The sequence below is a fragment of the Colletotrichum spaethianum genome (assembly GCF_022836535.1).
Source record: "Colletotrichum spaethianum MAFF 239500 DNA, contig49, whole genome shotgun sequence".
Classification (NCBI taxonomy): Eukaryota; Fungi; Ascomycota; class Sordariomycetes; order Glomerellales; family Glomerellaceae; genus Colletotrichum; species Colletotrichum spaethianum.
The window spans coordinates 68,266-89,013 of record NW_026054819.1 but is presented as its reverse complement, the minus strand read 5'-3'; the positions used below and the strand labels follow the sequence as shown (position 1 = coordinate 89,013).

General features: G+C 56.1%; 8 protein-coding genes and 1 non-coding gene across 9 annotated transcripts; 5 read left to right on the top strand and 4 right to left on the bottom strand.

The window, feature by feature from the left end:
• Positions 1 to 1,077: 1,077 nt before the first annotated feature.
• Positions 1,078 to 3,681, top strand: ColSpa_11667 (steroid 17-alpha-hydroxylase/17,20 lyase; the record flags this gene model as incomplete). The annotated part of the gene is made up of 3 exons (XM_049277879.1): positions 1,078 to 1,206; positions 1,293 to 3,021; positions 3,077 to 3,681. The coding sequence occupies 3 exons, from the start codon at positions 1,078 to 1,080 to the stop codon at positions 3,679 to 3,681; spliced, it is 2,463 nt and encodes an 820-aa protein (XP_049133836.1).
• A 611-nt stretch (positions 3,682 to 4,292) lies between these two features.
• Positions 4,293 to 6,469, bottom strand: ColSpa_11666 (vacuolar transporter chaperone 1; the record flags this gene model as incomplete). Its single annotated transcript, XM_049277878.1, has 3 exons — positions 4,293 to 5,158; positions 5,210 to 6,077; positions 6,191 to 6,469. The coding sequence occupies 3 exons, from the start codon at positions 6,467 to 6,469 to the stop codon at positions 4,293 to 4,295; spliced, it is 2,013 nt and encodes a 670-aa protein (XP_049133835.1).
• An 800-nt stretch (positions 6,470 to 7,269) lies between these two features.
• ColSpa_11665 (sister chromatid cohesion protein pds5) lies at positions 7,270 to 8,208 on the top strand (the record flags this gene model as incomplete). The annotated part of the gene is made up of 3 exons (XM_049277877.1): positions 7,270 to 7,380; positions 7,479 to 7,960; positions 8,013 to 8,208. 3 exons carry the CDS (start codon positions 7,270 to 7,272, stop codon positions 8,206 to 8,208), a joined length of 789 nt encoding a protein of 262 aa, XP_049133834.1.
• A 1,049-nt stretch (positions 8,209 to 9,257) lies between these two features.
• ColSpa_11664 (uncharacterized protein) lies at positions 9,258 to 10,538 on the top strand (the record flags this gene model as incomplete). The annotated part of the gene is made up of 1 exon (XM_049277876.1): positions 9,258 to 10,538. The coding sequence occupies one exon, from the start codon at positions 9,258 to 9,260 to the stop codon at positions 10,536 to 10,538; it is 1,281 nt and encodes a 426-aa protein (XP_049133833.1).
• Positions 10,539 to 11,701: 1,163 nt separating this feature from the next.
• On the top strand, positions 11,702 to 12,816 carry ColSpa_11663 (endo-1,4-beta-xylanase 2; the record flags this gene model as incomplete). The annotated part of the gene is made up of 3 exons (XM_049277875.1): positions 11,702 to 12,151; positions 12,179 to 12,455; positions 12,521 to 12,816. 3 exons carry the CDS (start codon positions 11,702 to 11,704, stop codon positions 12,814 to 12,816), a joined length of 1,023 nt encoding a protein of 340 aa, XP_049133832.1.
• A 718-nt stretch (positions 12,817 to 13,534) lies between these two features.
• ColSpa_11662 (putative acetylxylan esterase A) lies at positions 13,535 to 14,455 on the bottom strand (the record flags this gene model as incomplete). The annotated part of the gene is made up of 2 exons (XM_049277874.1): positions 13,535 to 13,978; positions 14,030 to 14,455. 2 exons carry the CDS (start codon positions 14,453 to 14,455, stop codon positions 13,535 to 13,537), a joined length of 870 nt encoding a protein of 289 aa, XP_049133831.1.
• Positions 14,456 to 15,518: 1,063 nt separating this feature from the next.
• Positions 15,519 to 17,336, bottom strand: ColSpa_11661 (activator of stress genes 1; the record flags this gene model as incomplete). The annotated part of the gene is made up of 1 exon (XM_049277873.1): positions 15,519 to 17,336. The coding sequence occupies one exon, from the start codon at positions 17,334 to 17,336 to the stop codon at positions 15,519 to 15,521; it is 1,818 nt and encodes a 605-aa protein (XP_049133830.1).
• A 2,009-nt stretch (positions 17,337 to 19,345) lies between these two features.
• Positions 19,346 to 20,183, top strand: ColSpa_11660 (glutathione S-transferase 3; the record flags this gene model as incomplete). Its single annotated transcript, XM_049277872.1, has 3 exons — positions 19,346 to 19,408; positions 19,458 to 19,538; positions 19,590 to 20,183. 3 exons carry the CDS (start codon positions 19,346 to 19,348, stop codon positions 20,181 to 20,183), a joined length of 738 nt encoding a protein of 245 aa, XP_049133829.1.
• Positions 20,184 to 20,396: 213 nt separating this feature from the next.
• On the bottom strand, positions 20,397 to 20,479 carry ColSpa_tRNA_305. The gene is given in 2 exon segments: positions 20,397 to 20,432; positions 20,444 to 20,479. It is a non-coding gene; the product is annotated as a tRNA-Arg (tRNA).
• Positions 20,480 to 20,748: the final 269 nt, after the last annotated feature.

The window sequence follows — 20,748 nt, the reverse complement described above, 5'->3', positions numbered from 1 at the left end:
CCAGGTGAAGGGTACGTACCGACCCAACCCTCCAGGCCAGACACTTTTTCACCCGAGGAAACTGTGGCCTGTGCGCCTCGCTTAGCAAATGGGAAAGCACCAATTCCCCCTCCCTGCCTCTCTCCGTGTGTGTTCAGTGCTCTGTGCCCAGTGTGTGGTGTGCCAGTGTTCTCCCTCTTTTCTTTCCCTCCGTCACTCGTCCCCCGTAAATTGAGACGCGACACGGTCAAGACACGACGCTGCGCCTCGCGAAACAGACACGTCCCCCGACACCTTTAATTGAAATTCCCATTCGGGCTCAGCGCTGCGGACCTTTTTCAATCTCGGCCCCGGCAACCCAGGCGACGAGACCTCTGATCTCTGTCCGATATCCACCCTCAAGTCCAATTCATTCACCCGTTGCCTGGACTCTGGAACCTGCCTCGCCTTCATATTCTTCTTGGTCTCTCTCTCTCTCCCGGCCCTCCACCCGAATAGACGTCCTGTTGTCTGACCACAACCCAAAGGCCGGCCGACTTCACTTAATAGGATTAGCCGCGCGCGCCCCCTCCCCTCAAAGCTTCGGCTACGCATCCCCCTTCCACTCGCAACTTCTGCTTGCCCGGATCCTTTGCTTTGCTGCACCACCGACACCGCACCGCGCCGTACCGCACTGCACAAAGCAGCCATAATTACCACCGCCGCACCACAGCCAAAGAAAGGTAGCGTAACGCAACGCACCGTAACGGCCGCCCCAACCAAAGACCAAGTCAAAGACAACAGGGACTAAATACGGCGGCTGCACGCATTTCGACTCACCCCAGCTCAACTCAACCAGCCCACGGCCGTCGATTGATAACCTGCCGACACCTCCCCCCTCTCGACGACATCCTCCCTTCCAACCCCTCTCAGCATCTTGTCTCTCCATCGCATCGCCCGCCGTCGGTCCTTGCGCCTCCAATGTTCTAGCGCTGGCACATGTCTTCGACCGCCGTCACTACCAGCCAACCCTCCCGCTCCCTCCATTCCCGCCGCAAATCGTCCTTGTCCGCTGCGCAACCACGCGTCAACCCCGGGAGACCCGATTCCACGGCAATGATGCCGTCCGCATCGCAATCACAACCCTCCTCGCAACAGTCCTTTACGATGAGCCAGCAATCTCAGGGTGGCTACCGCGCCTATGGAGGGGACTCCAGGCTCGCCAATGAGGCGCCGCAGATCTACAGCGTAAGTTCCGACCGACTCCCTGCAACCGCGTTGTCTTCCGTATAGCAAACCCCTTTCGGGCAGTCGCATTGACAGCACGTGTTTAGGCCGTCTACTCCGGCGTCGACGTTTACGAAATGGAAGTCAACGGTGTCGCCGTTATGCGCAGGCGGCAAGACAGCTGGCTCAATGCGACCCAGATCCTCAAGGTGGCCGGCGTCGATAAGGGAAAGCGCACCAAGATCCTCGAAAAGGAAATCCAGACTGGCGAACACGAGAAGGTCCAAGGAGGTTACGGCAAATACCAGGGCACCTGGATCAAGTTCGAGCGCGGCGTCGAAGTCTGCCGCCAGTATGGCGTTGAGGAGGTGCTGCGTCCACTGTTGACGTACGACATGGGCCAAGATGGCGGAGTCGCAGGCCGTGGGGATTTCAACACGCCGACCAAGGAACAGGCCATGGCTGCCCAGAGGAAGCGGCTATACAACGCAGGAAACGAGGCGAGGACGAATGGCATGGCTGGGCTCAACGGCACCTTTTTCAAGAACATCTCGGCCACTGCGTCGCACGCCGTCGCCGCTATCAGCAAGGCGCGCTTCGACTCTCCCGGCCCGAGGAGCCGCAACGGTCCGACCAAGGCCCCCAGCTTCAGCCGACAAAGCTCCATGCAGAACGGCGATGACTTCCCCGGCAACTCCCAGCAGAGCTTTGCCTCGGACTATGGAAACCAGAACGATTCGGCATACTCAACACAGCAAACGAGCCAGCAGTTTGCTGACGGCCCCGAGCCCCCACGTAAGCGCCAGCGTGTGACCATGACTCCGCAAGATAGCTTTGGAGGATACAGCAACTCGATCGAGATGTACCAAAACAACTTCCCCGGCTCGCCTACGGAACCCAACGAGTCCTTTATCTACTCTCAGGCGAATCCTCCTGCGCACGACGGTTACAGCCCGCTAAGCCCCCTGCCATTCGAGATGTCCCCCGACGCCGAGTCTAAGCGGAGCATGCTGATGAGCCTCTTTATGGATTCGGCCACTTCAGACCAGTCCAAGCATGAGATGCTACGGACGTTGGCTCCTATAGAACTGGATATGCCCATTGACCAACAAAGCCACACTGCTCTTCACTGGGCCGCCACGTTATCACGCATGTCGCTGTTGCGCGCCTTGATTGCGGCAGGCGCAAGCCCCTTCCGTGTCAATGCCTCGGGGGAGACGGCCCTTGTCAGGGCGTGTGTAGTGACGAATTCCATGGATCTGGGGCAGTTCCCCGAACTCCTCGATGTCCTCGGAGGCACCATTGAGGTTCGTGACAGCAAAGGACGCACCGTGCTGCATCACATTGCCATGACGAGTGCTGTCAAAGGCAGAAACGCGGCCAGCCGGTACTACCTCGAAAGTCTTTTGGAATGGGTGGTGAGGCAAGGCAGCAACCCCAGCGGCCAGGCGGCTACCAACGGAAAGGGGGACAGCGCGCCAGCCAGCTCGCAGTCCCAACCGCAATCACAGCCCAAGATGGGTATTGCGCGCTTCATGACGGAGATTGTCAACGCGCAAGACCACGCCGGCGATACGGCTCTGAACATTGCTGCGCGGATAGGTAACAGAAGCATCATTTCACAGTTGTTGGAGGTCGGCGCCGATCCCAACATTGCCAACCGCGCCGGTCTCCGGCCTGTGGACTTTGGTATCGGGGGTGATGCCACAGAGGACGGCTCAAAGATCCTCAACGGAGGCAACGACGCCAGTACCAACGAGGCGAACGGCGATGTCGAGAAGAACGGAGCCGTCACCAGCGAGCGGACGAAGGAGAGCAGCGACGACATAATTTCTTGTGAGTCTTACCCCCTGAACCTTTTTTCTCTACAGAGCCATCTAACAGCCGCCAGCCATCACACATCTTCTTAACGAAGCAAGCTCCACCTTCCAGGGTGAAGTCAAGACAAAACAAGCCGTCATCGAGTCCCTCCACTCGACACTTCGCACCACCTCGGCACAACTAGGCGAGGCCAGGAGGAACCTCGAAGCCATGCAGGCGACGCTGCGGAAACAGCAGCTGGCGCGGCAAAAGGTGTCGAACCTCAGCCACGCCCGCGAAGAAGAACAGGTGCGCCTCACGCAGGAGCAAAACCGCGCCGGCCGGACCGACTCCCTCTCTTCATCGTGGGAGACGGAGCTCAGCGCTGCGCTCGAGACGGCGGGCACCAACGGCGAGGGCGGCCTGCTGCCCTCGGCGGCGGTCCTCAAGGCGCGGCTTAACGCCGTGTCTGCGAGGAGAGACGTCACCCGCAAGATGGCGGGCGCGCTCAAAGGGCGGAGCAAGGACCTCGAGGTCAAGTACCGGCGCGTGGTGGCAATGTGCACGGGGGAGCCCGAGGACCAGGTCGACGCCGTGGTCGACGGGCTGCTACGGGCGGTGGAGAGCGAAAAGGGCGAGCTGGAGGTGGAGCGCGTCAGACGGTTCCTCGGCGGCGTCGAGGGCGTGGTGCATTGAGGATGGTTGACGGCCCTTGGGCGGCGTGCAGCGAGAGGAACTTTCGGTCGGTTGGGAAATGCGTTTTTTGTTTTGTTTACGGTGTTGTCATACCCCCCCATGTCGAAGAGCCGCTCGTGACGACCGGGCCCCTTGACCAGTATTATACATCTTTGTGAAAGAAAAGAGGAGAGGCATTGTCAGTTTTTTTGCTGTATCATCTGCGCAGTTTGGGGGCGTTTGGATCGGCTCCCACTTTTTTTGATTGCCATGAGCATTCGGGATGCGCGCGCGCGGGTTTAGGTAGGATATCTCATGAGTAGTACCGCTTCAACAAAGGCTTTTATAACTTGGCTCCCAATGAATCAATACAAAAAAGAATTGGAAAATAGATTGGAGAGGGTTTTTTTCCTCCCGAGTTCAGACTTGCTGGCGTGTCCAAAAACTAAATAAATAAAAAAAGACATGCGCGTGCCTATGAATGCTTTGCCTGTGCCGCTGTGAGGAAAAGCAATCCCACGTGCCCTCTTGGTGTAACTCCCCAACCCCCTCCGGAACGCCTTGCAATGCTGTTGCTCTGAGATTTTTTTTTGTGGAATAAGATCGCTGTCTTTCCTTTTCCTTCCGCCCCCTCACCGCGCCAGGCCGGACGCGTACAGACCCTCCCACCGTTCCTCGACGCCGCCAACCATCTTCTTGGCCTTCTCGATCTCTCGGTCGAGCTCCTCGACGTTGCGGGTCAGCGCGCTGACCTCCTCGAACCGCCGGGCATCCCGCGCGTTGTCCACCATCTGCTGCACCATGAAGCGCTGCTCCTCGAGGACCACCAGGCGCTCGCGGGCCTCCTTCTCCTCCGTCTCGAGCGCCGACACGGCGGTGCTGGTCTCGCTGGCCTGGCTGGCCGTTTCCGACTCGGCGAGTTCCTGGTTGCGAAGGGGCGACAGGTGCAGTGACGACGACGACCCGTTGACGCTACCCGACTGGAGAGCGCGGAGACGCGATGTTTGTGACGACCGAGATCGAAGGATTTGCGGGACCGATTTGAGCGTCAACATGTGAGTGTGTAGGAACGAGGAGGCGGCGGCGTAGACGGCCTGTTGTAGACGCAGCTGGGTTTTCGACGTTGTCTTCATATCGCGGAGGCGGCGCGCGGCCGTGTCGTACTTTGTGAATGCATCGGTGAGACGTTTGCGAATCTTGGACGCCTCTTGGATCTGGGCGTGGGTCGGTGGCGGCCTCGAAACATCCGACCCGTCCTCTCCCTCTGGCTGCAGCGCAAGCAAGGTCCGCTGGAAAATGGGCATAAGCTGGCGAATACCGCGTTCAAACTGACGCAACGTCTCGTATGCGCGCTGGTCTGGCGGTTTGTGGACCAGGGTCGCTGCAAAGTCGCGTTTCGAGAATATCGTGTGGTTGCAATCCCGGCACATGCGCACATCGACGCTTAGCTGGCCAGGCTGCGCTGTCGTCGGGGGCTTCTCCGTTGCCAGGCTCGTAGCTGAGACTGTTAGGCGCGGTGCTCGTGAAGAGCCCGAAGGATGAGACTCACGACTGGCTATGCTCAAGCCCACTTCACTCGAGCAGCCTGTAAGTGGATCGGCGCAAACCACGCGGCCGCATATCCGGCAGTGGTGTCTTCTAAACGTCCAAGACCCGAACTCTTGCTGGCAGAAGGGGCATTGCGTGACGGAAGCGTCGTCTTCCCACGTCACCACCGATTGCTCCAATAGCTTCCGCTGGTTCTTTTGGCCTGTTAGGGTCGCGACGGGCGAGAGCAGATTTCCGCCGTTGGTTGTGACCTCCTCGGGCGCATTCGCAAGCAGCTGCGTCAGCTTGGTCAAACGCTTTTCCAGCCTAGCCACTTCGAGGTTCTGCCTCTCCACCCTCTTCCGTCGCATTTCCGCAAAGGCCGACGTGTGGTCAATCAGGACGCCGTTGTGGTCGTTGTAGCCATCTCTCGACTTGTAGCACGTCTCGCACACCCTGACCCAATATCCCCGCACAGGATCATGCTGTGCGGCCCTCGACAGCCTCATCTGATACATGGTGTGCTCCTCGCAGAACAGCCTCCCGCAGTTCCGGCAGTTTATACTTCCGTTGACGGCCCCGAGTCCTTTGGCGCATGTCGGATCGGTGCATCGGTCGTTGCTCGTTTGGCGCTGCCAATGCGCCCTGGTGATGAGCTCATCCGGATCTATCGGGCCTTCGACGAGCTTCGCTGCTACGGGCGCGGCAACCGGCATCGACTCGTTCGATTCGAAGACATCGAGGCCTCGGAGTTTCTGGTTGATGATGGATAGTGGTTGGAATCGTTTGGCCTTGAGGACCTGCTTGTCGAACCACGTGCGGACCTCATCCTGTTCGACCTCGGGCAATTCTTGGTGGTTGTCATCGATGTGTCTGAGAGGGGTCAGAGACTAGAGTTCAGCGTCGCAAGGATGCTTGGCGATGTTCACCTGTTTAGTTGGAGCAGTGTCAACTAGGATTGTCTGTCAGCAAATGGCACGATCAACGAGAGGTGCAAACTGACCATCTCCTCTTCGCATATTGGGCAGACCAGCTTCGAGCTCGCGGTGGCCGTCCTCGAGGGCCCGCCGACGCTGATGTTTGACGTAAGATCCTGGGCAAAGTCGGGCAGGGGGCTCGAGACTGGGGGAGAAGCCGAGGACGAGTTGAGAGACAGGGTGCTTTCGGAGGGAGCAAAGGGGCTCGGGGTGCGTCGATGGCCCTGGACTGCGGGAGGCGTTGGAGGGGCGAGGCCCTTGCCGCTGCCCAAGATGCGGCCGCCTCCCAGCTTGCGGCCGGACATCGTGAAAGAGAGGCGAGAGCTACGAGACCATTAAGGAGGGCAACGATGAGCGGCTGTCGATGGGCGGCGGTGAGGACAGGTCGAGGTCAGGTGAGGGTTTAAACCGGGGAGGATGTCGTGGAAGGGCGGAGAGGAAGGGTCCGAGTTGCACGCGATGTGCAGTTCCAAGATGGCAGACGCAGGTGCCACAGGTGCGGTGATTTGTGGTGGTTCGTCCTTCCCGTTGGAAGGCCGCCGGGTTGGGTTGAGTTGGTTCCAGTTCGGGTTCCAGTTACAGGTTCCCGCGCGCAGCCTGTCAGGCCCATTCCCTGCCGAGGACTTGGGAGCAACGACGGCACAGGCGGTGGGCGGATTGGCGGACTGCAGTAGAGGCACACCGCAGGAACAGGGGTTGGGGACAGCAACGCTTTCGGCGGAGTTGCAGCATGGGACGCTAGGACATGCGCTAAAGGGCCCGCCAAGAGAGAGCTGGGCAAAGAAGACCCACGGACGGACGGGGGAGAGGCGGGGCAGCTTCCGCGCCGCCAGATAAGGGAAGACTTGCTCCTTCGCAGAGAAACCGTGTCTGGAAGAAGTACTTCTTTATCGTGCAGACCGCCATGACATCGCCAGTGCGCCCCTCCTCTTGTGGGGGCCCAGCCTTATCGGCCGCCTTTCGACTCTTATCGCCCGGGCCGGTTTGCTGGCTCATTGCTACTCTAGCTGCTGCATCTCCGCCAAAAAAGCTGCCCGACACTTGGATTGACTCCGTCATCAACCTCGAGAGCGCATATTCGACGAGCTCATCGTACCACCACATCATGGCCGAAAAGTCCAAGACAAAGAAGTTCCCGGAGGTCCAGGGCGGTGGCAGTCTCATCTTGGCCTGGCGGATCAAGGACAAAAAGGTCCTGGTCGTCGGAGGCGGCGAGGTACGTTGCTTGCTCTGCTTGGACGACTCCAACTCGGCGATGCACGCTATATGCGCACAAGACTCATTTTCGGCTGCTGACTGTCACCATCTCCCCAGGTCGCGGCCGGCCGCATCCTCAATTGTCTCGATGCCGATGCCAAAGTCACCGTTGTATGCCCGGCTTCTGGCCTTAACCCCGAGGTAGCACACCGAATCGAGCGGGCGCAAGTCACCCACGTCGATCGCCTCTTCGAACCGTCCGACCTCGACGGCGCAGACATGGTCCTCGTGGCTATTGACGACCCCGCCGCCTCTACAACAATCTGGAAACTGTGCAAGGAACGGAGAATACCCGCCAACATTGCCGATGTGCCCCCGGAATGCGACTTCTACTTCGGCAGCGTCCACCGCGACGGTCCGCTGCAGATCATGGTCAGCACCAACGGCAAGGGACCCAGGTTGGCTGCCATTATTCGGCGGCAGATTGCCAAGTCGCTCCCCAAGAACGCCGGCAACGCCATCGAGGCCATTGGCACCCTGAGGGCGAAGTTGCGCAAGATTGCTCCGAACCCGGAGGAGAGCCCCAAGCGGATGGGATGGTGCGTTACTCCTCGTTGGAAATTGGTCATGACACATACTTACTATTGGCAGGATGATCAAGGTCAGTAACAAATACGACTGGAACGAGTTTTGCGACCTCACCGACGAGGACATGGAGAACCTTCTCAAGTTCTATGCGGGCAACCAGGTGCCCACCATCGACGATCTCCTGGCCATGAGAAAGAACCCCGGCTTCAACGTCAATGACGTCTTCGATGGGTCCTTCGGGTTCTGTGTCGGTGTGTAAATACAAAGCATCTACAGAGTACATGTGCACATAGGGTATCTACAAACGGATATGGGTGTTTTGAACGGTATTTGGCGTCTGGTTCATTTTCATTGGGGCTATCTAGAATTCTGCATTGGCAGCATCTCACGACTTGAAAAAGGGATTGTACAAAATAAAAGTCCCGGCGCAATATGGTATGCCTGGACATATTACTGGGCCTGGGATCAGTAGATGAAAAAAAAAAAAACCTGACGCAAACGCTGCGACGCATCATCGTATCCCACCGAGACTCGCACATCCCTCCGCCGCGGAAATGCACAATGCGAATTCAGCACTGAGTCCGAAATCGGAGCTTGACTGACAGCGGCTGGATAGCAGAGCAAAACATGGATGTCGGGTGGTTTTGAACCATGTTCAGCCCCTGGCGATATATGCTCCATTTGAATAGTTGCCGGCGCACTCGGTCCGAGTGGCATTTAAATCACCGCACCGCGGAACCGGCTCCGATGGGTGGGTCGTTGCGCCGGGTGCCGATTCGGCTCAAGGCCTCGGCCCTCTGGCGATTGAACTGGATGGAAAGCACGAAACTTTGCCGGTTTGTGAGCATAACGCATTTTTTCATAGTGTTACCAGTCAGGGATCTCTAGGAATTTAAAACACATCTATGTGTCTAGTGGTGCGCATATTGCTGGTGCCTTCTCGGCCATGCACGGCTGCCCCTAGGCCATCTCTCTGTCAACTGAGCAGAGCATGTGCCAGCTGGTGCCACTCCAACTGCAACTTGCGCACTCCCATCTTCATTCACATCCTCACCATCGAGACGATTCTGATCAACTACCTGCACTGTTTCACGCCGCGCACCCGCAAATCGCACCTGAAGGACTTTGTTTGACGCGTATTTCTCAACGGCCAATCCGGGACGACCCTCGTTAGCCTTTTCTGGCCACCGATTACCGAACTTGCACGCGTCAAATCTCTCGCCTCGAGTACTGCGCTGCTGCGCTGCGAGGCTCACGGTACAACTACAGTCATAACTGACAAATCGACTTCTCTCACAAGACGCCGCGATGCCTCCACGCGGTCGCAAACGCGCCGCAGAGGCCGAACCCGAACCGCCGTCCGAGAGACCGTCCCCTTCTTCCTTCGAGGACTTTGAGCCGCCGCCGCCCTTCTTCAACACCACATTCTCTACCCATCGCGCATCACCCCTCTACATCGGCGCCAACGCCCTCACTTTTCCCCGCTTACAGACGCTTTCGCAACGCCTACGCGACACTCTCGTGGGAGACGTCGTGAGAGGCGTGCAGGTGGGCTTGGAAGGCAGCGATAGCTCGCTTGGACGCGCCGGGCCCTTGGAGAAGGTCGGCATTCGCTGGGTCGGGTTTGATGCGTTACTCGGTGGCGCAGACGACGCAGATGCCGACTTGAGTCAAGACCTGAGCAGAGGTACGGTTGGCAGCGAGATGGGGCGCAAGAAGAGGGGCCTGGTTTTTGAGATCAAATACGAGAACGTGCTGTGTACGGCTGTGCTGCTGCCGGCATTCTCCGACAAGGCACGGGATGCGCAGCATGACGGACTCCAGCCAGCCAACAGGCTCGAGATACCCGGGTTGCTTGCTGGCGGCAGTTCGGAAGAGGACAAACAGTTCCTGCACCTACCGCTGCTGCTCTTGCGCATGCCAGCGCCGCTCAAGACCGTCATTGTCGACTTTCTCTCAAGCACGTTCGATTGTCGCATCAGTTCTATGCGCTTGGGCACGAGGAGTCTCACGGCTGCATGGGAGAGGTGGATTGAAGATGCCGGGCTTCCCTCACGAGGCCCCTTGGCTAAAGATATGGTCATGACTTTGGGCTTTTACGTGCCATCTCCCGACAACACCGACGGTAACGACGATCAACCTTTGGAAGGGCTTGGGATCAAGTCCGTGGATGTCATCATTCCGGCCGAGGAATTACGACGGTTCACAAAAGAAGGCAAGCTACTCGCAAATTCGGGCGCGAAGCCCGCAGCAGCTGCGAAGCAGAAAGCACTAAGTCAAGGCTACGAGGACGATCAGAGAATGAGGAAGCGGCTGGCTGGCGGCAAGGCTGACGAAGGATGGGCATGGATCGACAACGGCGACAAGGGGAAGCAAGAACCGTTTCTGCGCGCCCTGAGTGCCTATCTGGACAAGCACCTTGCTCTCAACCTCTTCCATCCTGGGGTAAGAATTACCAAGATTGCTTGTGGTGGATTCGTGCTCTCGGAGGGTCGAGTCAAGGTGTTTGCACCGCCAGGCGACGATGACCAAGTATACGAACCGGTCAAGAATCTTGTCCGAGACCTCATCACCAGCGCAGTGTCTTGAGTTCCCAGGGCCCGAATCCAACCAGGACGATGATGGTCGAAATCCACATTACGGTCTGTTAAACACGCCCGGAACAGATATACGACACGACCATGGCCCAGAGAGTTAGGCTACACTCGCACGCATGCTCCAAACACTCTGTTTCTCGGTCAAGCGGAATACTGCCAATGGACCACACGTATTGGCGCAAGAATGACTGCTAGATGCCGGTGCCCGGTACCCGATCAGGAATCGATCATTGCTTGGCAGCATAATCACGTCTCGCTCGATTGGAACGCGTTTACTGGAATTCAGGCACAGATTCAGCCAAGCAAAGATGTGATCATCTGACACGGCACTTGCCAGACCAGTGTGTAGAGCGCGAGATGACCAACGTTAATCTAGGATACTTTCGCAAGGACATGCGCCAAGTTTTTGCTCGTCAAAAGTCTGGATGAATAGGTAGCCTCAAACAAGCAATCAGGGCTATGGCTTGGCATCCAAGGGCGCCAATCAGCGCCCACTGACGTTGTCATAAACACTGGTTACCTCTCGGGACATCACAGGCTCGTATACCTCGGACCTCGCAAGATTCGGATGCTACCCAATGGTCTTGTTATAAGCCGCTCTACCTGGTAGCTTGCAATCTATCTGAAATCCACCCGGTTGCCATCGACCAGCGCATGCTCGGAGAAATTCTCCTGGCTAATCTCGCTGCCGAATGTGACCCAGACTACAAACTCATTCAGCCGCCAACCGACCCTCCTTCTTCCCCGCAAACTTGGGGAATTCCCGTTTTTTGCCAAATGAATGGCACCTGGACGGACCCCTGGGTCGATCAACGATATGTTTCCGTGCCATTACGGCCTGTCACCACAGAAGTTGACCTTCCACAATGGGCGGTGATCCTTGTTCTTGCGGGTGCGAACCCCTCGTGCTTGGCTCTGGACTGTGGTTAGATGGCCGGAAAAATCATAGTGTTGAGATGAACCAAACTGAGATGATCTCGTCACTTGAAGCTGTGTTTGCGCCTTACCTCGAAGAACTTCTGTCCCACCTGTGAGGCGATGCCTAACCATATAAAGACGGCGAGATTTGCACCCTCGTTTGTTGAGGCTTCTTCTATAGCGACCAAAGCCATTCATTCTTTTCACGCTTGACCATCCACCGCTCCAGTGTTCGCCATGAAGTTCTCCATGAGCTTTGTCTGCCTTTTGGCACCCATCACCGTCCTCGCGGCCCCCCTCGAAGAGCGACAGGCCGCGCAGAGCGTCGACGCCCTCATCAGGGCCAAGGGCAAGCAATATTTCGGCACCGCCACCGACCAGCGCCTCCTGACGACCGGCAAGAACGCCGACATCATCAAGGCCAACTTTGGCCAGGTCACGCCCGAGAACTCGATGAAGTGGGACCAGATCGAGCCTAACCGCGGGCAATTCAACTGGGTCACTCCGGACTACCTCGTCAACTTTGCCCAGCAGAACGGCAAGAAAGTCCGCGGCCACACCCTGGTCTGGCACTCGCAGCTCGCCGGCTGGGTGAACAACGTCCGTGACCGGGCTGGTCTGACCAAGGTCATTGAGGACCACATCAACGCTGTTGTCGGTCGGTACAGGGGCAAGATCTACCACTGGGTGAGTTCGCTTCCCATCTCCTAACAGCACTCGCCGCCAGGAGAGGCTGTTGACGTGTGCCGCAATCAGGACGTAGTGAACGAGATCTTCAACGAGGACGGCTCCCTCCGCTCTTCCGTCTTCTCGCAGGTCCTTGGCGAGGACTTTGTCGGCATCGCTTTCCGCGCCGCCAGGGCCGCCGACCCCAGTGCCAAGCTGTACATCAACGACTACAACCTCGACCAGGCCAGCTACGCAAAGACGCAGGCCATGGCCCGCAAGGTCAAGGAGTGGATTGGCCAGGGAATCCCCATTGACGGTATTGGTAAGCCACGCATCCCCCTGCCGCTTTCGTTGGACAGGACAGGGCTAAGAGGACAAACAAAACAGGCTCCCAGGCCCATCTCCAGGCGAACCAGGGCGGCAACGCCCTGGGCGCCCTGCAGACCCTCGCCGGCAGCGGTGTGAAGGAGGTCGCCATCACGGAGCTCGACATCGTCGGCGCCAGCGCCAACGACTACTCGGCCGTCACCCGCGCCTGCCTGCAGGTGTCCCAGTGCGTCGGCATCACGGTCTGGGGCGTGCGCGACACGGACAGCTGGCGCTCGCAGAACAACCCGCTCCTCTTTGACGCAAACTACAACCCCAAGGCGGCATACACCGCTGTTGTGCAGGCTTTGCAGTGAGCCCGGGCGAGGAGGTGACTGATCAAGCTTTTGGGTGCCATTCTTACTTAGGTGCTCGGGCTCATTCTTGGTATATAACTTGGACGTTTGGCTTTTGTGCCGTATAAACAAACGTAGTGAAAATTAACTTTCCCCCTACTGTGTACGCCACGTATATAGCCGGGGTGGGGTACTACCTATCTCGAATGTAACTCAATACACAATAAGACCTCCAGCCTTGATTGCGATGCCATGGTGGTCGATGTGGCTGTACTCAGCCCACATCCCCATTTTTTGCAAGCTCCAGGACAGTTTCTCGCTGTCGACGATGGGCTTGTTTGACATGGCGCTACTAGAGTTCGGCTTTTCATGATCTGGGATGAGGAGACGCCTCCGCTTGCTCTTGGCGTTTCTGCATAACTAATGATTGTGCTTTCGCCATGCTTACCTTCTCATTGACCAGATGACACAGGCCCAGTTCGCCCACCCGTGTTCACGACATCACCTGGGAGAGTAGCTTGCTTGGCAGCGGAAAGAGCGCAGTTCAGTGCCCGTGCATCCGGAGACGTGCTCCGAGAAGCAACCTAGTCATATGCATAACAGGCCCGTGTTTACTACATATAGCAGCCTGTTACAAGGTAGGAAGATTTATATACTGTCATAGTTCTGGCATGAGCTGCACTCAATATGTCCAAGATCAACATGTCCAAGAAAGTCTCATCAAAATATCCGCGCCGTCTTACAGACCGAAAAACTTCATGTCATCAGCGCCCCGGATCGGGACAGTATGCCCAACACCGACCGCCCAGACACCTGTAAGGTGGTCACCAAACACATCAGTGCGGTAGTTGGCCTGGGGCGTGTTCTGCGAGGACGTGATGGGCTTGTCCGGGTTGTAGCCAAAGACGCCAGACCACTGCTTGATCGTCTCCTGGTAGTTTGCGTAGTTGAGCGTGGTATCGATGCTGCCGTGGTAAATCTGCATGCGGGGGCGGGACCCGTTGTAGCCGGGGTAGGCGTCGTAGACCCATTGAGCCCAGCGCTGCGGCGTGGCCTTGGACTGGCCCTGTGCGCAGGTGCTGTTCCAGCCGTTGACGGAGTTCGTGTAGAAGCATCCGGCCGGGACACCGTTGTAAACGATTCCGGCGGCGAAGACGTCGGGGTACGTCGCAGCCAAGACGTTCTATGGTTGTAAGTGATCAAGGTAGTCAGGAAGCGACAGAGGCCGACTTACAGTCATCATGGCTCCGGATGAAGAACCCGTCACAAAGACCTTGGACTTGTCGCCCTTGTACTTGTCTAGGGTGTATTTGACCATGTTGGCGATAGAGTTGCTGTTGGCTCCTCCGTCGTGGGTGAGAGTCGCCTTGGACGAAACGTCCCAGCAGGTTCCGGAGTAGGGCGACTCGGGGTAGATGACGATGAAGCCTTTCTGGTCGGCGAGGCCCTTGTAAGGACTGTTGTTGTAGTAGGCCTGAGCAGTGCCGGTGCAGTAGTGAATTGCTACGATGACAGGAGGGTTGGCCGCCAGCTTGTCGGGGACGTAGATGTACATTTTGACGCCGCTGGGGTTGGAGCCGAAGTTGGTGACCTGCTGCAGCGAGGCGGCACTGGCGGAGGCGACTAGCCCAATGGCGGAGAGGATCGTGCTGAACTTCATGGCTGCGGTAATGTCAAGTTCTGCAGGGCTGCCGGGGATTGAGTCGTTGGTCCCAATTCCACTTGTCAGAGTTGACAACAGATGTTGCGTAATTAGTTATAATTGAAGATGGAACGAGAGAAACAAAGCTGCGAATAGAGGTCCCAAGGAGCTTTTTGTATCTTCCCTCTAACCGCGCCTACACGACGTAAAGAGGTCCCTCGGGCTCTCTGTGTAAAACCCCGTCATCTCATTTGCCCCACATCTAGGGTCGTGTTGAAAGGGGCGGGTGCCATACAACTCCGTTGTCATTAATTTAGCCGGTTGGCTAAGCCAGGGGCCGTGCCCAATTAATCCAACTGGAATGTAAAGTGTTCATCTATACTCTTGAAAAAGCCTTTCCTCGGCACTTGCGGCAGCCTCCGAGAGGGGGGACCCGGCATGATAAAGTCTATTTGCCGAGAGCCACTGTGTAACTTGTCTTATGCCTGCCGACGCGGGATGCACCCCGCGTCATGCGTGCCATTGTGTGAGTTGATGAGGAGGTCGCATTATCAATGCGTGCTGGATAATCTGCTTGAATAAATCCGCAGACGATGCCGCGAACGGGAGATGTTCCCGCGCTTGGCAGATCTGGGGCCGTGTTTGTGGAGGATCCCGGATCGGAGCATTGCAAGGCGACGAGATTGTGTGGAACATCAGACAAGCATGGAAGAAGGAGCTACCACTTGATGATTGCCTGACCCTAGTCGCATAAAGGCATTCGATGCCAATATGGATGAAGGTGGAGTAATTGTTTCTCAGCCAGTTTTGGCTACCCGGCCATCCGGGACTTCGTCTTGCCGTAAGACCGACTGAGCTGCCATTCGTTTCCTCCTCCAACTCACGCCTTAACGATTCTTTCATCCATCTCACAGCTGTTATCGTCAAAAGACAAGGCCTAGTTCGCCCTAACGCGGATTTCTGTACCAAGTCGGTGGCGACAACTGCCAGGGCTCACTAAACATCCGGCATCCAATAGACTGGAGACCCGTCAAAGTTGGGAAATGTTGCAAAGGCCTGAATATTGATCAGCGGTCGGTCTTCAGATCTTTTGAAGAAATTGATGTACCGAAGAGTCGAGATCCAGCCAGTCCGTGGTCTCCCAGCCACTCAAAAGATTCGTCATCCCTTCAAAGCTTTGCTGTTGGAAGACCTCGCCCATGTCGGCGGGCAGTGCTGGCGCTCTCGAGTTGTCGTCCAGCTGCATTGGCTCGGCACATCCGCCGTGGTCAGCTTGGTCGCTCGCAGGTCTCTGGTCGCGTCCCGAGGGCCCGACAGAATGGTACTTGGCCTCCTGTCGGAGTTCCTCGAGAATGACGCTGTATCTGCGGCCGGGGCTCTCGGCAGCGGTCGCTTCTGTCAAGTGGTTCTGACAGCGGTCGGCGAGTTCAAAAAGCCCTTTCTCGCCGTCTTTTCTTCCTCTTTGAATTTCCCATACGTATACGACTGCTAGCGCACAGAATGTTACGTATGGCGTCCACCAGAATGCATGGAATAAAGTACCGTCACTGGCCATCCCGTCAACCGTCTCGAGCGCGATCTTGGCGGCATTGATGCACTCGCCTACACTGTCTTCTAGAGCAGACCGCTGGTCGCTCTTGGAAGCCCCAGTACCAAGGAGGAAAGGACGATTAGCGTGCATAATGGCGTGGCAATACGCCAGCTTGAGAGCCGTGTTTTGCCGTCTGAATGAAGGGATCAACGACATTGGTCGAACTGTGCCTAGGTGGTGCGGCAGCGACTCGCGCCACTGGTGGAGAGCCTGGCCATACCGATGGGCTGCCATAAGGCGATCATGCTTGGGTATGTGTTTGATCGAATATACTTCTCGGGAGATTCCATCGATGAGCTGAGCGAGTTTTGCGTGGAAGATTAGGCTATCAACATGGCAGTCCATTTCGGGCTCGTCCCTCGACTTCCCCTGAGGGGTCATTTCCTCGTCATTGACGCAATCTGGGAAATCTTGGTCAATATTGTCGTCGTGGTACATCCTGGGACGGCCAAAAACGACAGCCAGATATTTGTCAATGGTGTAGGCCACCCAAAAAGTCCTCTTTTTGCACTGCGAGATGATGTAGTCTTTGTCGCTGCTGCCCCTATTGCGGCCGGATTTCCGATGCAGACCCAGTGCCGAGACGATGGGGAGAATACTTCCAAAGATATACCATGCCTGGTTCATGCGAGTCGTCTGAAGAAGGTAGAGAACTTGCAAAAGGCGAGACTGCGCAGACTCTAGTTTCGGTAAGCCGACCTCCATGTCTGTCAGACTTAGAGCCTGGCAGAAGTAGGCGTCGCTGCGCCGAAGATCAGAGCTCTGCTCCGCGCCAACGCCTCGGACTTTGCTTTGCCGCAGTGTGACAATAGCGAGGATCGTCATGACGATTGCGGCTTTGGCATATCCTATGTCGCGATGCAAAGGCTGATTACCATCAGCATTTGCAAGTAGTGCCTCGAACCACTCAGTGACGTAGCCCTGATGCAAGCAGCGGTAAGTGACTACGCAGACGTCGAAGTAAAACCGCAACATTGACAGGCCCGTAGATCGATCAGGCAGAGTGGAGGCGTCGAGGGGGTCGAATTCAAACGGCTTGTCACCTGCCCTCGTAAGCTTTTGATGCTGCTCGGCACCGCTGGGTATGTGTCCTGGAACACCACTGCTGTTGGACCTCTGCGACGAAAGTCGTTTCCAGGCCCGGTGAAGAAAGGTCAGGCTCGACGTGTTGTCAACATACTGCCCCTCGATCTCGGCGATCTCGACTTCTGGGGATGCTCTTGACGTCGGTGGGAGGCTGCCATTTCCTCCTGCATCCGAGGTAATGGCTGTAGGCTCAGGAACTGTAGGACGGGGAGCATGTCCCATGGTCAGGCCAGGGAACGTAACCCCAGGAGGCTGCAGCTGGAGGGATGCCTTGGTAGGAAGCGGTCTTCTGTGCCTGGTCAGTCCACTTGTCATGTGTAATTACCCTCGCGTTGGGACGGAAAAACCTTTGCGACTCGATAGGAGAGAGTAAGGGTGCCAGTGTGGCTCCGGCCGTTTCGTGACTAGACCCGGTTGCCGGAGGAGGGGTCGGCGGTCTACCTCGGCGGTAGCTAGCATCATATATACATGAAAGTATTTTCCTCGTGCATACGTCACAGGGGAGGGTGCCGGAGCATTTCAATTTTTTGGTCTTGCAATAGTCGCACGCACGGCTGACTTTATGACTCCGTCGTCGATTGGCAGAAGATGACCGGCCTTCATCGAGGGAGCCTTCAGGCAGACTGCGTTTCCTCCTCTCCGAGGTGGTAGACGGGAGACTCGATGGCGACGGCTGGGAGATGTTTGATGAAGGGGTGGGTGCCGCATGCCCATCATCTCGGAGACCAGCATCGGCGGTCGCTGTGGGTGCGTCGGCCATCCTACCAGAGGAACAAACATCCGATCCTCCGACGAGTTTGCTGACCGCTCCACTGAATCAAGTCCGTTTCTCCGGGGCTACCGCAGAGGTCCCCTATCAGCAAATCACCAATGACGGCGACTCAGCGATTCAGGCCCCACGCTGAGCGAAGCGGCCAAGCGAATGTCTTTTTCTCCGATACCGTGTCTACATGTAACGTTTCCGTGCGTGGGTCATACCAACGTGTTGTAGACACCGGAAGGGCCAAATATGTGGACGTGCGTTGCGCGCGTATTGTGATACGCAGCCTTGGATCAGGGAGAAAACTGTTCGGAAAAGCAAAAGGGACCAGGGCGCGTTGATTATTAAGGGACTCTCACAAACGGTAGAGAAGAGTAAACAACACAGCCCCCAGTCCACCCTACTCCGCACAAAGCGCTGCTCGAATGCGGGGCAAGGACAGGCAGACCACCGTGTTCGTGTGGCTTAAACTCTCGCCCCCTCCAGCTAGTCCGAGCTCATTGTCTTCTTTGTCTTGGGTTGCGTACAGGTGTTGCCTCTCAATTCACATGGCCTTACTGGGAATGGAATCCTATATGGGACAGACTCGGGGAATTGGCTCATGTGTAAGACACATGTTGAGCTGTTTAGCATAACATTGTAGCTAAAAAAAAGCCCTAAAATTGGTGTACATCCATTTGTCTAGCCCGACAGAAATAGACAAGGTCTAGAACCCCGAAGTAACATGTGCTTGTACAGGCTGTATATTTTATGCAGTAGGCTACAGAACAGACCACCCACGACAAGCACAGCGCAAACTCCAGGTTTGTGGCTCGAGCTGGCACCAATGACCCCTTTTCGAAACGGTTCTTCAAGTCTCAAGCTCCGAACACTGCTGCATATTTGAGTCTAGTGTTGCAGGTAAGGCCGCACCTGAGGCCTGTCATTTTCAAACTAACTACTTTGGAGAAAATTTGCCCGCTCAGCTCCCCGGCCTTACTGCACGCGGCATCTCGGCACCAGGCTTCACGAGATGGTATCGAACAATCGGTCGGTTGGTCGGACGGTCAATCGGTCCAGCCTTTCAAGGTCTCCTAAATCCGGTTATTTGCCCCACAGTCCCCCGCCCTGGTCCGGACGAACCGAGCCGGTTCCTGTCCGTTGCTTCTCAGAAGTGGACGACGGCTTCTAGAGTTACACCGGCTCTCCAAAAAAAAAAAGGACAGAGATTGCAAATACAAAAAGTCGACCCGCTAGACTCCTGTCCGCTGCATCTTAAGTTTAGGCCCTAAAAAAGGTTGTTCTGGACCCCTGACGTCAACATGGCGACATTGAAGGCGGTCACATTTTAGAGCAGTAGAGCCCCCTGGTGAACGCTTCAACTTATAACATAGAGAGCGACCCCTCGCATTGCTTCTATCTATCTCCTAGTTGACAGCGACCTCACAACTAGCTAAGTTTCGCTCGATCTATTTCTCGACATTCCGTAACCATGTCCATCGAGGTTTTCCATCTGCGTCTCTCGCAATCTGAGAGGATTGTGTGGTTGTTGGAGGTCAGTCAACTCGGCCAATTTGTGTCAGCGGCGACTAACAATACATCAGGAGTTACAAGTTCCCTACAAATTGCACGCCTTTGATCGGGATCCCAAGTCTGCTCTCGCGCCAAAGGAGATCAAGGATCTGGTGAGTGCCAGAGACGATCAGTTCAGGGTTCATGCTAATTGATTACCTCAGAACCCCGCTGGCACTGCGCCCTATTTCCGCGACAGCACTGTTTCACCGCCAGTTGAGATCTCGGAATCTGGCGCCACCGTCGAGTACATTCTAACGGTTCACGGCTCCAAGATTGGCTCTGGTGCACCTAGACTGCGACGAACCCCCGATGATGCCGACTATGCTGCCTATCTTGAATGGTTTCATTTCGCTAACGGCACTCTCCAACCCGCTCTCAGCCGCTCCATGACCATTTTGTTTGCCGGCGTTTTAGAAAGCGGTTCAGGTAAGCGAGCGGAAGCTAGGCTCCATAGCATTCTGAAGTTGGTAGACGACCGCTTGGCCAAAACCCAATGGCTCGCTGGGCAGGACTTGAGCGCGGCGGATATCATGACCGTTTTTTCTCTCACAACCATGCGCGGCTTCTATCCGCTCCTGGACCTGTCGCAATACAACAACATCCTGAGATACCTAAAGGACGTCGCAGAACGCCCTGCTTACCGCGAAGCCCTGAAGAAGGCGGACAAGGGAATGGAGCCTATGATTGGACCAAAGGTTGAGGGATTCAAGCAGTTCGAATCAATTGGCGCATTGTTCGAGTCGTTGGGGCTCTAAAAACACGTTACTGTCGTGCTTGTTTGTTATAAATTTCCACTTAATCAGCATTATCATGAGAAAATGGCACTTGCCAAGAATTACCCAGCTTTCTTCAAAAAGCTCTCAAGAATTGCTTGTGTGAACCAACACGGGTCACCTACCCAGCTTGTTAACAGCCTAATCGTGCCAGTCAATTCATTCTGAAGAACAAGCGGTAAAGATGAAGTCAGTTGACCAGCCTGAGGGTCGAACCCAGAATCTCTTGATAACACAATGAATCGTATTCAGACGCCTTGCCATTAGGCCAGCCGGCCATATTTATTGTTGCCGGTCCCATGGGTGAACCTGAAGCGCTAGGAAAAGAGCAGAATGGTGGATTGCATGAAACACACAGGCTGTCTCTTTGTGGTCTCGAGAATCTTTGTCTATCACTAGGGCAAACTCTATACTAATGTTGGGGTATACATCACTCTTTACTAGAAACACGAATACCAGAGTCACAAAATCTTCCTGTTAGAAGAATTTGGTTCGAAGTAAACAAACAAACAGAGTAGGGTTATTTCTGTGACTGAATTCTTGAAGA